Source organism: Aplidium turbinatum, chromosome 4, assembly GCF_918807975.1.
Source record: "Aplidium turbinatum chromosome 4, kaAplTurb1.1, whole genome shotgun sequence".
Lineage (NCBI taxonomy): Eukaryota > Metazoa > Chordata > Ascidiacea > Aplousobranchia > Polyclinidae > Aplidium > Aplidium turbinatum.
The window spans coordinates 22,301,292-22,316,768 of NC_137475.1; the positions used below are offsets into that span (position 1 = coordinate 22,301,292).

Genomic DNA, 15,477 nt, shown 5'->3' on the forward strand with positions numbered 1-15,477 from the left:
CTCATAGTTGCCAGCAACCTGGCACCAAAACAAATCGTATCGATCATTTCTAAATTTCACTCTTGACTCATAATCTGTTTGCATATCAATGAACTGCTCTTGAAGTTCCACTTCTACAGTATGTCTGTAGGTTCGGTAGAAAATGGTTGTACCACCCAGTTTGGAACATGGAGGTCCACGAGATCTGGAAAGCGAAGTTTCATGTCTTTATGAAGCATGTCTAAATGTGAGCAGTATTTTTGCCGTTGTTCACAATATTCGGTGATTCATGCAGTTCAGGACTGAGCTTACGGGCAACCAAATGCTGACGGTAAATTACACAGTGTATTGCAATAAGTCCAGGAATTGCTCTTTTCATCAGTGCAATGAACCCTCGATGCTTTCCAACCATTGCCGGAGCACCATCAGTTGCGCATTGTAGAATATTCTTCAGTGGAATCCCCTTCTCTTTGTAGAAGTTTTTCACTGCATTAAAGATGCTTGATGCCCGAATATCTGTAGGAAGACTGAGCGCAAAAATCATTTCTTCTTGTTCTCATATTACGAACAAAACGTACATATCTAAGCACCAGCAATACATTGTCGGTCAAGGTAGAATCATCTATTTGCAGTAAATGGTTTGCGCGTTGGACTGTTGTTAGCGCGTTGGACTGTTATTGGTGGTTTGATAAATTCGCCCTTTTCGAGTGTTTTCGCCCCCCAATCGCCACCTTTGATTTTTTCGCCCCCCTAGCGCTCAAAATCGCCCCCAGGGGGACGATTTTGCCCACTTTGAGAAACGCTGGTCTAGCCCATTACACCCGCAGTCAAATGTAGAGAAATGCAGCAACTTGCAGCTGAAGAAAATGCTGCCGCTGATGAAAAAGTTGCTGCTGATGAAAAAGTTGTTGCTGATGGAAGAAGTTAATGTTGCTGCAGATGAAAAGTTAAATGAAAGTTGATTTACTTTTGTGTTGTTTGTTAAAGCTTTTAACTTGCGATTTTGTTTTGCAATATGTTATAATGGATTGTTTTGATTGCAGAAAACAATGCAATCCGGTTATCTTGGTGAAATCATCGCTTCAAAGACAAATTCATTTTTAGTTAAATTCCACTGTAAAAGCAGAATCAACTGCAGAAGTGCTTTGTTTGAATTAAATGAAATACTAACAACGTAGGCACGTGCTATAAGTTAACACTTGCTGTTCACCTAAGCTTTTGGAAAGTAAATTGTGTAGTAGATGTAATACCGTTATTTCATGTGTATTTGGCAGTGTAACACTCTTCATAAGTTTAATCTGTTTGTGTATCGTTAAATAGTTTTCTTTTCTTCAGACAAAGGGAGATGTAATATTGGAAACGTGCTTTAAACTTTTAATTTATTTGAGAAATTGCCTTTTAAGTTTGTACCTTGTGTTTCGCATTTTGCCTTACGCATTTTCTATGACCTCTTGATTGGCCGCTGTTAAATACGCTTTCCTGACAACGATGCAGCATTCTCCAACTCGAGTTTAAATAGCAAGTCAATCGTTTTTAGTGCCGCAGCTATGTGGGCGTTTACGTTGCCAGTTTATGTTGTCTGAGTATATGTTTGAGATTGAATAAATTTATCTGCTTGTCTATGAGAGTTCGTCCGAAAAAGTGAGACGTCAAGAATTGCGCGAAACATTACAATGGATAGCCCTCTTGTAGGGAAGGCTTTAATAATACCCTGAACTTAGCAAATCGTTTCAAACATGGCATCAAGTTATACAGCATGGGTATGTACAAAAGCATAAGCATTCTACGAGACCAGGGAAAAAATGTTGAATTAGGCAGATTCTACTGCATTTTAAAATCTTTTACATAGTTCTTAGGGTCAATTTTGCAAGATTTGGCGGACTTTCTTATTATTCCGCACTCGCATAGAAACCGATAAATTAAAATACTCTGAAAAGTAGTGTACAGAAAACAACAATCTAGCTTTCATTGTAGCCTTTCCAAGGCCTGCTTGGTGCCAAGTGAACTCTATAATTGTTAAACATGAAACTGACTATTCCTAGGTACGCCATTCGGGGAACACCAGATTTAAAGTCGTCCATTATTGCCAACTGCTTAGCATTACTCTTGTATGTATTATCTGTGTCGTATTCTATCCTCACTTCACGATGCTCGAGCCTTGTGCTCGATCGCACAGAAGAAGCTGTAGCTGTTGGAAGACTATAAACCGCATCAAGAAAACTGTCGTCGTAGCTTGTCTTTTTCAAATAAGACAAATCCACTTTGCTCCAGTCCACCATCTGTGCATTTAATTTGATGAACTTTAAGTGCTGGTCGAAGAACTGGCCGTTACTAACGCCCACTTTTCCAAATGTCTTCGTTCTCGGGACCTCTGGTCTGACGCAAGCTCTGTTCTTCCGCTGGGAAGGCAAGCGGATCCAGTCGTCCCAGAACGAAGGCGGCCACTTTGGATCCATCTCTAGCCAGGTCGATTTCTGTCAAGAATGTCCAGATATTACATAAATTTTAATTGTAATATAATACATAAACAAACTGAAATCAAGTTCATGCGATTTCAGTTCAAATAATTCATAAGTTTCAGTTCATGTAAAATCCAGTCCTATGACATCCATGGGAAAAACCCTCGAGAATGTTTTAAGAACATTTGGCTCAAAAACATTCAAAAAGATCTGCGACTGAAAGACTTTGTTTTTGATCGACCACCAGGACCAGGTGGCATGAATAGCTTAAATGCCATCAGAAAAAGTAGATATTTGTTGGAGTTCAACCCTCGCAACACAGGAACAAGAGACATTAAATTGTACAATTAAATAAAGATAAGTAATTGGTATTTGTTGATAGCTAGCATTTGCTAGCAACAATCTACTTTCTAAGCATAATTTATTAGAGAATTGATTTTGATAAATAACAGTATGGTCATTCCCTAAAGCACGAATTTTTTTTCTGAAATACGAAATATTTTTCATCACCCACTCTTTAATTCATAATTTTTTTTGGTGGTAATCCACTTCTAACTACTTGCGTCTACCTTACAAAACAATTTATTTCAGGCGAAAACTCAATCAACTTTGGAAACAAGGAAGAAGATCGTGAATTGGGAGCAGGATTTTCGTGGAAGAAGAAAAATCCTTACTGCGTAAATGCGCAATTGGGGAAATTCGTGATACAACAAATCTTTCAATTGCACGTTTATTTTGGAATAAATTTGCTTCCATTTGACATGATTAGCTCCTGCATACCTACTGATTATTTTCACATAGCTTTATCCGAAATAAAAAAACAAACCTTGGCGTAATGGATCCCGAAAACGATGTTGGTCTGTAGGAAAATAAGTATAAATTACCGCGGATCTGCAATTTTCCTAGTGCTTATTTATTTAGTGAAAAAATATCAATCCAAACATTTTAAAGACTTGAGAACACAATAGCAGTGATGACATTACTCATCAATTGATTGATTGAATCTTTATCCTCGGACTGGGAAAGCTTCTTGCAGAGCTTAAACCTGGCAGTTTCGCGGAATGGCCCGTTTCGGTGAGTCCGATCCCTATTTGGTGATTTTTTTCAATTTTTTTTTTAATTATCGGGTACCGTAGCCTAATTATCATTGCCGTTTTAGGGTTAGGGGTTAAAGGTTAGGAACTCACCGAATCGGACTCACCGAATAGTAGCAGACCCCAGTTTCGCATACTTGTAGAGTAGGGTGGCTCATTTTCCTTGATGTTCTTTAAAAATTTTGTCAGTTTGGAATAATGTTCCATTTTGCTCACTGATCTTTGCAAACCAAAAATTTTTGTTGGGTTTTGACCTTTGACCCTCGTTCACCCAAGAAGAAAGTCTAAATTTTTCTGAAAAATTAGTAAATTTCGAAGTGGTTTAGCAGTATCTGAAGAGGGGATTTCTCAAAATTTGACCACGTGATTTTGACGTCACTTCCTCTGTTAACTTACACGTGGAACATCTTACTCCAAGTCTGAGAGTCACTAATAGTGCATGCTTTTAGTGTCATTTTAGTTGATTTTACAGCCTTTTTGCAGTCAGTGAATCTATAACATATAGACTAACAAAAATGTTTGGCACAAAAGATAAGAGTCATTTTAGAGTATTTCAGGGCCCCTGATTCCGAAAATGCACTCAGTTTTTTCGAATTGGCTCTAGTTTTCGAGATATTCGACAATGAAAACATTTTTGAAATCGTTACTCAAAAGCTTTCATATTACAATTTTGGTAAAGAGGTCACTTTCTTCAACCACAGACATATACAACCAAGCAACCACACGGCATTTAACATAAACGTTTTCGGCCATACACACGTTAGCCCTTATCAAACGTTTTTTGTTACTTGATAAGGGTTAACGTATGTATGGCCGAAAACGTATGTAGCTTATAGTTTATGTTCAATTTTAATGGATTATGTTAAATGCCGTGTGGTTGCTTGGTTGTATATGTCTGTGGCAAAAGCTTTCAATTAGCAAATTACTTATTTTCAGCCCTGTTTACCATTATGATGTTATAATTGCACTTGTCTAGTTCAATTGGTTCATATTGGACGAAAGTTCAAAACGCAAGCTAAGGTTGAAATGAACTATGTTTAACGTAAGGGAGACATAAATATTCAATGAAAACAGTTGTGAATCAGTAGGCCTACATCACAAGAAAAATATCCCGAAAGTCATGTGTTTATGAATGCAGCTTTATATTGAAAAGGTAGGCTGAAATGGATACTGTACACATGAAATTTTATTCTAAGCCTTTGCTAAGGCCAAGTCTCCACTGCAAGAAGTTTTTTTCTGGTCTGTAGGCTAAATAAATTGCATATAGGCTAATAAAATACGCCTTTGACAAGTAGGATGCTGTACAAACAACCCAGATATATTCTACTGCATGAGGCAACACAGAGGAGCAACGCATTCTGCGATAGACACAGCGCCATATAAAAACAAGCATTATTATTATTATTACTTTGACATGAAGCTGGGTGATCAAGATAAGTCCTGGGTTCCTTCTAAAGTATGCAAACATTGCACTCAAACCCGTTTCTGGGCTCAAGGCTAAGAAGTTCAGAGTGCCATGGCATAACGAGAGCCGTGGAATAACCATGAAAATTGATACTTCTGTACGGTGAGCATGTTCGAAGGAAGTTGGAACATCATGTTTACATGGAGTGTGCAAGGCAGTCGTTGCTATTTCTGTTTTTTGTTTGCCCGCTCTTGCTTCAAGTGGTGATTTGCTTGAAACAATAGGAAAACGGACATGACTAAGAGTAACCTCAATACCTTCAGTAATGTGTTGAAGCAAGGTCAAGCTTTTTTCTCAAAACCCTTTCTACCACCTACTGTAGTAGTTAAAGATTTAGTTATCAAAAGTGGTAGCTGGAATCTTGGCTAACTGTCCTGCCTTTATATAAAAAAAATTTTTGTTGGCATGTGAAAATCGATAAACATCGTCAAATGATTCAAAAAACTGAAAGCAGTAGATATTTACTACAGTGAACGGTGCACAAAGAAAATCATGTCTGAAATGTGGTAGACTTCAACATTTTGAGAGTAATACACGTGTCAGTGTTCATGGAGCTGCTAATTAAACCACTTTGCTTGCCACAAGTTTGTGTTGCTGCCTCTTATTGTGTCCACTAAGATGCTAGAGTGCATTAGAAGATAACGAGTGAGCAGTTTCAGGAATAAGCGAAAATTCGATATTTTGAAAAAATTAAACCAGGTGAACCGGGATCAAACGTTAATATTTTTTTGTGAAATTTGGTATAGGAGATACTTTTACCAAAAGGAACAGTATTATAAGCTGACGAAAAATTTAAAAGAATTTTTTTTTTTAAAGTTTTGCGCTAGCCTATTGTAGAGGCTTTGAATCACTGACGTAGGCCCGGTCACAGAGATTGACAGAATGAAGTTTCCGATCGTTGAAGTCTTGTTGCCAGGGAGTAATTCCATCCATTAGATGCCGCTGAATGAAGAGCAGTCTGTAGCACCAGAGAGCTCTGATGTCACGTTCCACGTCATTAGAATTGTTCCAGAAAGTTCGGGCCTTTGAGCACATACCGCGAACTGCTTTGCACGTCTCGGGAATTCAATTCAGTAATCAACCTTTTGTAAGGCGCTATGCCGAATTCCAACCATGGTTCATCATTATGCAGATTTGCAGTCGTGTTGCGTTGTATGATCGTATGTAAAACTCGCTATTCCAAACTAGAACCTTTCTTAAAGAAGCTTAAATCATGATTTTAAATCAGTATGTCAGTATACCAGATGTCAGATATCAATGTATCAGTTTTATTGTCACTACTGTTTCTACTTCTGCTGCCGCTAGTATAACGTTTGAATCAGTTTAGTATTATGTTCAGAGTCTCTGTATGCTATGATTTTGGTGCAGCAACTATGATTTCTGACTCAAGACTGTTAATAATGTAGAAGCGACAATACATATCAATATACTCCACTTTATATCCAGTTTTTGGTGGTGGAACGTTAACCATTCGGGTGTTTTCTTTTCTTACTTTTTGTGTTACTGGATCGAAGATTAAAATCATAAACAAATATACTTGTGAGCAAGCACTACTTGGTTGAATTTGAGTCAGTGGACTATACAGCAGCAAAGTCAACCTCGTGTCCGATCATTCCTTGCCGACTTCGCCCAGGAATGTCGCCATCCAACTGATGGCAGCGTCCGCGTCATCAGCGTCCGCCACATGTTTCTGGTGACCCCTACGTAAAAGTCCTTAACGTGCGTTGCTCAAGCGCACACACCAAGAGTCGAACCAGCGCCGCTTGATTTTGAAGCTTCTTCGTTCCAGAAGTCATTCGCTAACCAACTGAGCTATCAAGGCGGACACCATTACACAACGCAACAGTGAAAAAAAGAAATTTATTAAAGAAATTAAAATGAACAACACAGCATAAGAAACACGAAAACAACACGGAGGAATTAAAATGATTTAACAAAGTCTTCAAATATTTTGACTCGCTCTGCGTGACGAGTGCGCGCGAGATGTACTATGGCATCATAGTTAGTGCATTGCCATTTGTTGCCTTTAAGAGGCAGCATGGATGCAACAGATATTACGTCACATGCTGGGAAAATGGAGATGTCCGGATTTAAATGATCCGGGACATTTTGCATATTTCAAACATGTACTATGTTCCTGTTACTGACAAATAAACCATTAATCGATTGACATTTGTAAATTTGCCTCCGGCTCTGAACACGCCCACACTAGCCTGTATAATAATACATGTTTAAATAAGTTTCTACATTCTCTAATGCATATATCTGAATTATATCTGCATCCTAGGCAAAGGCTACTCTTCATTACACTTCCTTACCTTTTCCATGACCAGATCAAAACGGATATAATAAAAGCATGACCGGATTGACCGCTCTTGCGCAATGGCAAAATTGCTTGAAACGCGAAATTTACTATTGCCATCTAGCGGTTGCTGTTTTGAACTTTTATTTGCTACATGGCGCTAGAGTATTATTTTCCGATTTTATTGATGTTTCAATGGTTTCAATTCTAGGTTCACCAGAAGAGATTTAACAGTAAAGTTAGTGCAGACGGTCAGAAAGTTTTGAATTTTATTAAGGACAGGGTTTTGGGCCTAGGTGAAATATTTGCTGATTGCTGAAATCTGAAAAGCGGTTTTGGTCTATATTTTAGTTCAGAAAGAGGGATAGCAATCTTCTTACCTGTGCCATTTTAGTTTTTGAGTTTAAACAAACATTAGCCTGTTTTATTTGAAATTCGTGTTTCGGGTTATTTCACCAAAAATTCGTGTTTAGGGGAATGGATGACTATATACAAAGATTTGCAAACAACATGTTTTCGTATTTCATGAAAAAAATGAATGAAATTCCAATATAAACTAACATATTACATTAATTACAACGTTCCAATGGTAAAACAAACTCACTTTAAGCATCCATCCTAAACCAGGAAAGAAATCCGACCTGTAGAGAAGGGAGGTGGCTGTTTCATCTATCAGTCCTTCCTTTCCATTGTCGTTCCAGGCGGAAACGCAGTAAAGCGAGTCATCCTCAAGCAAGAGGGAGTGAGCAGCATGGAAGTAGGAGAAGAAGTCTGGAGCAACTTCCAAGTCATCTTCCACTATAATCAACGTCTCGGATGTTGGAAAACGTTTAAACGTCTGTTGTTCATGAAATTATGGTTAGTTTGTAAAAACAGAAGTAGTCAAAAAAACCTACATTTATATCGGTATTAAAAATTGTTGTGGTCATAACATGAGGGTGAATCTTGAAGTTATTGAGGTAAGTGAGATGCAGTTTTCCACGAGCTTGTTTTCATTTGATCTTTCCACAAAACGCAGTGTAAATTACATTTCCTTCTTCATGACATGGTCAAAAAATCTTGTCAGTCACTTGATGATGTTCAAGAGAGTTCTGGTTTGATTGGTTGAGTTAGTACGTCTTCATTGGTTTTGTGGCTGAGGTATGATATTTGTTGTATTTTTCAAATGAACCACATTTCAGCAGCGTTTAAATTATCATCTGATCAGGCGTGCCCAGATACCATCAACATAGTTTCTCCAAACATCTCTGCCCATCAGCAAATTTGATAGTTCATGTTTCTATTTTCCGGTTTCTTGTTCTACTTAATGAAGAAAAGTTTTTGCCTATTGACCCCTTTCCTAATGCCATAGTTTGGTTTCCAAAGAAGAATATCACTAATTTTCTTGGCTTCTAAAGCAGTGACCTGCCAGCTGTAGCCTTCGTTTTCTGAAAGCTTCAGCAAAAGGTGACATGTCAAAGTAAAGGTTTTTATTTGTGAAAAGCTACTTCCAGCTAATGTTAAGTGCCTTTCTTAGAAGTCTGGTGTAGCAGCCATTGGGGCAATTCTTCATACATTTTGTTAGAGTCTAACTTTCAGTACTGTAGGTCAAGACGCTTTCAACTGTTGTTCGAAAAAATAGTATTTTTAAGTTTTTTGAGACTTTACATCATTCCATGCGGAATCAATCCAAGAATCTAAGTATTTAAAATCATGGCTTCTTTTGATGTGGGATCCTTTTAAATTGTGGATGGTGCCATGTTTGATTGTAGGAATGTAGGATATAAATTCTGTTTTGGTTTCATTTATTTGAAATCCAATGTCTGATGCAGCAGATACTACTAAGTTCAAAAGCTTTCTGGCGTCAGTAATGGACTAATGGTGACAGATAACAAAGCAAGGTCATGTGCAAAGACAGAATCAGTGATAAATGTTGCAGGATATCTTGGCGATGCTTTTTGCTTCAGTGTGAAATACAAATCTAGATTTTGCGTAATAGCTATCCTCAAGGTATAATCAATCACAATTCAATAAACAGATATGGTGCAAGAGTATCCCCTTGTTGTGCACTAGTATGGATTACAAAAGTTTGTTTGGTTATTTTTGGTACGGTAACAACATTTGTTTTGGTATTTTGGTACACGGCTTTAATTGCACAAACCGTCTTTTGTGGGATACCATATGCTTAAATAATGTTAAGCATTTTTTCTGTTGAAGTTTTAAAGTTGAAGTTCTGTTCAACATTTTCAAGGACCAGTTAAATAGAATATAGTAATAATAAAAAGATCCTTGTAAGACCAACTCCACTTCCTCGTAGTAAGGATCGGGAAACGCTGGGGCAAATCCCTAACAGGCCATCAGAGCTCTGGCACTAGCAATGGCCTGTGCTAGTCAAATCATGGCTCGACATACCTCATGAACATTACAAAGACAAAGTATAACAAGAACAGCGTAAAGGGAACAATCCCTTTGGGAGATTCCTCGCTCGGTGGGACTCCAGTTTGTGGGCAGCTGGACCAGATCGTCACAATGCTACTGCCCCACAAACAACACAGCAACAAAAGAAAATAAAACTAAGAAAAAAATGGAAAACAAAACATTAAAAATCCGAACATGGAACGTTAGAAGTTAGAACACTTTACTATAAAAAAGAAAACTTGATTATACGGTATATCATACAAGAAATGGAAAGATTGAAGATTAGCATTCTTGGTTTGGCTGATATACATTGGAACGATAGTGGGCAAATAAAGAAGAATGGTTACATATGATACAATGTAATTTACCCAGGAAATCAAAAACACTCTAATGGAGTTGGAATAATACTACACACCAAAGTTTGTGCTAATTTGTCTGGGTTCTTGGCGATTTCAGACCATCTTCTTCTCGTAAAACTAAAGAACTTACAATAGGACATTAGTCTAATACAAGTATATGCGCCAACAAGTACTGCTTGTGATGAAGAAATTACCACATTTTACGGCGACATTGAAAGAGCTCTACAAAATTGTAAACATTATGAAACACAATTATAATGGGTGACTTCAATGTTAAGGTCGGAAATATTGCTCATGGAAAAACAACGGTTTAGGATTCAAAAGACACAACATTGATTGAATAGTTTCATTAACAAAACTTGTACATTGCCAACACCTGGTTTATGAAAAAACCTGAAAAATGTTGGGCTTGAAAGAGTCCTGATAACCATATAAGAAATCAAACTGACTACGGCATATTCTGAAATTTAAAAATTCCGAAATATTATCACAGATGCTTCCACAGTTCCTACAGTCGACTGCGACAGCGATCACAACCTACTGGTTGCCAAGTTTAGACTCTGACTACAAAAAGTTGAGAATCTTAAAAAGAAACAAAAAATTTATTGAAACTTCTGCAACGATGTAAACCTAAAAGATGAATATCAACAAAAATTCGAAAATGAAATGATTAGTTTAAAAATCAACAAAAACACAACATCAACACAGGAAGACTTCAACATGATTAAACATGTTTAATCAAAGCAGCTGAAATTTAGTCCATGGTTGAAGCTTTAAAGCATAAGAATTAAATGAAACCCGAAATTCTAGATATTATATATGATATATAAGGCCATTTTTATTTTGACTTAAAAAAAAAATTTTTTGACTTAATTTTGATCAAATTTCGACTTTATTTTGACCTAACGAAATTCCTTATTTGTAGAGGGCACAGTTCTTTCTTGAATTGATACTAGTTACCCAAACATAATATTTTATCGATTTCAGACCCAAACGTAATATTTTGTTGAAATGTTTTATAGATTATAAAAAGTGTATCATGTTTTTGGCAATAGGAAAACTTCGACAAATCTGTCTAACTTTTGCTGAAGACGATTTAGCTTGCTTAGGCATTTTTGTATTACAGAATGTCAGTAGGCTATCCCTAAAATTCCAAACTGTTGATCTTCGAAAAAACTGCGCTTGTGAAGAGAGAGTGTTTTATAAAAATTATTTAAATATGTATATAACAATGAAGAAAAGACAATGGACAATTTGCGATAAAAGTTAACTGTTGATCCAAGTGGGCATTGTGACATATTTCCTGCTTTTATGGGTTAATATGCTTTAATTGTGTCACAGTTCCTGATTTACCATGCTTCTACGAGGATTTTGACAAAAATTACTCTCAAGAAACACAAAAAGTTTGTCAAAAGCCATAATTTGACAAATTTTGACTTTATTGAAAATGTTGACTTTATTTTGACCTATAAACTTCTTAAAAAACAGTCCCCTAGGTGCTGAATACAACTTGATTCTTTGATATGTGGATAAACGAAGTCCTTAAACAATTTTGACTTTTGCGGGCCCTAATGATATATATATAATGAAAATAAGAAGAAAATATGAGAACAAGAATGACTTAGAATATAAACGCTTAAACAACAAAATAAAGAAGGCTTGCAACAAATTAAACGAAAACTTTCTTAACAATGAATACGCTACTATTGAAAAAATCTACAATTTCACATGAAGTGAAGCACAACAAAAGATTAAAGTTAAGCAATAACAAGAAAATTCCAATCAGTACACAAATCTGGGTGTTCAAAATCTAAATCAGGTGAAATACTTTTGGAAGACGAGATTCTTAACAGATGGAAAGAATATATTGAAGAGTTATATGGGGACTCAGAAAGAACAGCAAAACCATTTGCATTCTCTGAGCCACTTTCAAGCCCAAGTGCTTTAAAAAATTAAATCACATTTGCTTTAAGCAAAACAAAAACAATGCACTACGCCCAGACAACATGAGAACTGAAATGATAAAAGCACTAGATGACATTGGCATCGATGTACTCCACGCACTCTTCAACAAAATGTATGACACCAGTAAAATTCCAACTGATATGAGAAAATCTATTTTCATTACAATTCCAAAGAAACCAGGCACAAGAGAATGCGAAGAACATCGCACAATTAGTCTAATGTCGCATATTATTAAACTACTGCTGAGAGTCATCATGAACAGAGTTAGAAACAAATTACACTCAGAAATAAACGAATACCAATATAGGTTTATGTTTGATAAAGGAACAAGGAATGTGGTCTTCATTCTGAAAAACCTCGCCCAGAGATCAACCGAAATACAAAAATATCTGTATGATTATATACTTGTGCTTCATCAACTATAAAAAAGCTTTTGATAAAGTTCGACACAATGAAATGTTATGCAATATGCATGCTCGACCAAATTGGAATAGACGACAAAGATCTAAGAATTAGTCAAAATTTATATTACGAACAATCAGCTGCTATCAGGATTAATGTTAACTGCAGTGACTACACACCCATTCAGAAAGGAGTAAGACAAGGTTGTGTGCTATCACCCGACCTTTTCTCATTATACAGTGAAATAATTTTAAGACATATTGAAGATGAAAGAGGTATTAGTATTGGAGGAAACAACATTAACCACATACGATATGCTGAGTTGCTGACGACACCGTTTTGATAGCTGACTGGGACGTAAAACTTCAGAACATCTTTGATATTGTGTACGTACGACAAGCAAGATCTTTGGCATGGAACTAAATAAAAAGAACACAGAACAATAGTCATAACAAAGTAAAAGAAGCCGAAGCTCTTATTTGTAATTTATCACGTAATGGAACAATTCTTAAACAGGTCCAAAATGCAAATACCTCTGTACTATGGTGAATTAGGATGCAAGAGACGATACAGAGATCAACATAAAAACAGCCCAAGCAAAAGCAAGCTTCCAACAAATGAAACCCATTCTTTGCAATAAAAATATCTTCTTTAAGACAAGGTCTACAAGGTGCTGACAAAGTCCTTGGACTAAAATTAAATTTTAATTTACAATATCCTTACATAGATTTAGTAAGTGTTTGATAGTGCATATTTATGATATAGTATCAAACCTTATCTTTCAGAATGTGTCATCACTCATCAGTTTATCATAATTTAGCTTTATTTTCAAGTATGAGTGATAAACGTGCAGCTATCATTGAGCTTCATCGAGCAGGCAAGACCAATTCAGAGATAATAAAGCTTCTTGAAGCACTGAAATCAACAGTTTATCACATTGTTTGCAAGCTTAAAGAACTGAACAGTGCCGAAGATTGCCCTCGATGTGGGAGACCACGAACTTCTCGTACCTCAAAGGTCATTAATGCGGTTCTAGCCAGAATCCGCCGCAATCCCAAGAGATCCATGAGGAAAATGGCTCGCGAAATGGATGTGGATGAAAAGACAATCACAAAGATCGTTAAAACCGATCTGAAGTTGTCCCCCATCAAAACCGCAAACTTGCCAACACCTCACAGACCTTCAAAAAAAAGAGACTCGATCAAGCTAAAATTCATTGAACAAAATGAAGTCAGGTACGGACACAGGAGAGATCATTTTCTCAGATGAAAAATTGTTCAATGTCGTAACCGACAAAATGATCGTATCCTTGCTAAGTCTTCTGCAGACATTCTTGACTCCATGAAAAAAGTTTTCATGCTCCAGAAACCGTCTTCTGTCATGGTGTAGGCCGCTGTCTCCAAAACCTGGAGGTCTCCCCTCATTTTTGTTCCACAAGACGCTAAAGTTAACACCAATTTGTACATTGAGACAAGTTTGACTCCTGCCCTTGCAGAGACTAAGACATACTTCAAAAGGAAGCCATTCACATTCCAACAAGATGGTGCATCATTTTCCTCATTTCTGGGGCAAGGAAGTTCGGCCGCCCTCATCACCAGACCTAAATCCAATGGACTTTTGTGTTTGGTCTATTTTGGAGGCAGATGCATGTGCTTCATTCCATGACTCAGTTGAGGCGTTGAAGTGCTCTCTCAAAAAGCATGGGGCAAAATACCCCAAGAAACCCCATGCAAAGCGGTAGGGAGTTTCAGAAGTAGACTTGAGCGTGTTATTCAGGCCAGAGGGGGACATATTGAATAAAACTTTGTACGATTGTTAGTTACTGTCTTGGCAATAAACCATTAAAATATTTGGCGATTTTATTCACTATTTACAGAAATATTACACTTTAAAGCAGCACAAAGACTTTGTCCGCACCCTGTAGAGTTTTAAACTGCTATATTTATGGTGTTTTTCATTACAACTCTGAAACTAAAAAAAAAAAACTAAGGATGAAAGGAAAAGTATATCGGAGCTGTGTGCGGCCTGCAATGCTATATGGTAGCGAGACATGGGTATTGAGAGAGAGTGAACTGGCAATCCTGAGAAGAACGGAAAGGTCAATGGTGAGAGCAATGTGTGGGGTGAAAACGAGAAGGGAAAAAAGGACTGAAGAATTGTTGGATATGCTAGAGATGAGAGAGACCATAGACCAACTGGCAAGGGCAAATGGAGTAAGATGGTATGGACATGTGATAAGGAGGGAGGAAGGAAGTTTTCTTAGAAAGGCATTAGATCTAAAGGTGGATGGGAAGAGGAAATGCGATCGTCCAAGAAGAACGTGGAAACAACAAGTGATGGATGAATTTTAAAAAGTCGGACTGAAGGAGGAAGATGCAAGGGACAGGGTGAAATGGAGAAAAGGGATTAAAACAATTGTTGCGCGGAAACAATCGGCCACCCCCACTAGTGGGGAACAAACCGACGATGGATTATGATGATGATGATGAAACTGAATATCACAACAAAAATGGCTGGAAAAATTAATGCTTTTGAAATGTGGTGCTTCCATAGAATGCAACGTAGCCTATTTCATAGCTTGCAAATGAGACAAAGAAGTTTTGCACCAAGTGAACCAAACCAGATCTCTGTTAAAAAAAACATGAAAACTAGAAAATATAAATTTCTCGACCATGTAATAAGAAAGCAAAAACTGAAGTATCTCTCTTTAACTGGTAAAATTTTATAAAGTGTGCACATGGCAGACAAAGACAAACTCATCATCTATGCAACATATAACAGGAATATTTGGTCTAATTATTTATTTGAGGTCGTCGATGCCTGGTTCAAGCAAGGCAATTGAAGAAGAAGTTAAATAGTTCTGAGTTTCTTTGCTAAACGTCCAGGTTTCACATCCATACAGCAAAATAGGAAAGATAGGCTATACCATGTTACCACATGCTTCTTTTGTTGTGAATTGTAAATTTTTGTTTCAAATAATGTATGTAGTGTTTTGGAAAGCTTACAGTTTCACATCAACAATTCTTGTGTTATAAAACTCTTTTTTGCATCTAAT

The 15,477-nt window shown here is 36.9% G+C and overlaps 1 protein-coding gene across 1 annotated transcript in view; it reads right to left on the minus strand.

Annotated features, from left to right (window-relative positions):
• Window positions 1-1,877: 1,877 nt before the first annotated feature.
• The window catches only part of LOC145768983 (alpha-1,3-mannosyl-glycoprotein 2-beta-N-acetylglucosaminyltransferase-like), a 28,906-nt gene continuing 15,306 nt past the window's right edge, over window positions 1,878-15,477 (minus strand). The window contains exons 4-5 of the mRNA XM_082580583.1: window positions 7,904-8,137; window positions 1,878-2,453 (exon numbers count right to left, since the gene is read on the minus strand). Of these exons, the coding sequence (XP_082436709.1) occupies window positions 1,938-2,453; window positions 7,904-8,137 (750 nt within the window). The 3' untranslated portion in view covers window positions 1,878-1,937. The remainder of the gene's footprint in view (window positions 2,454-7,903; window positions 8,138-15,477) is intronic.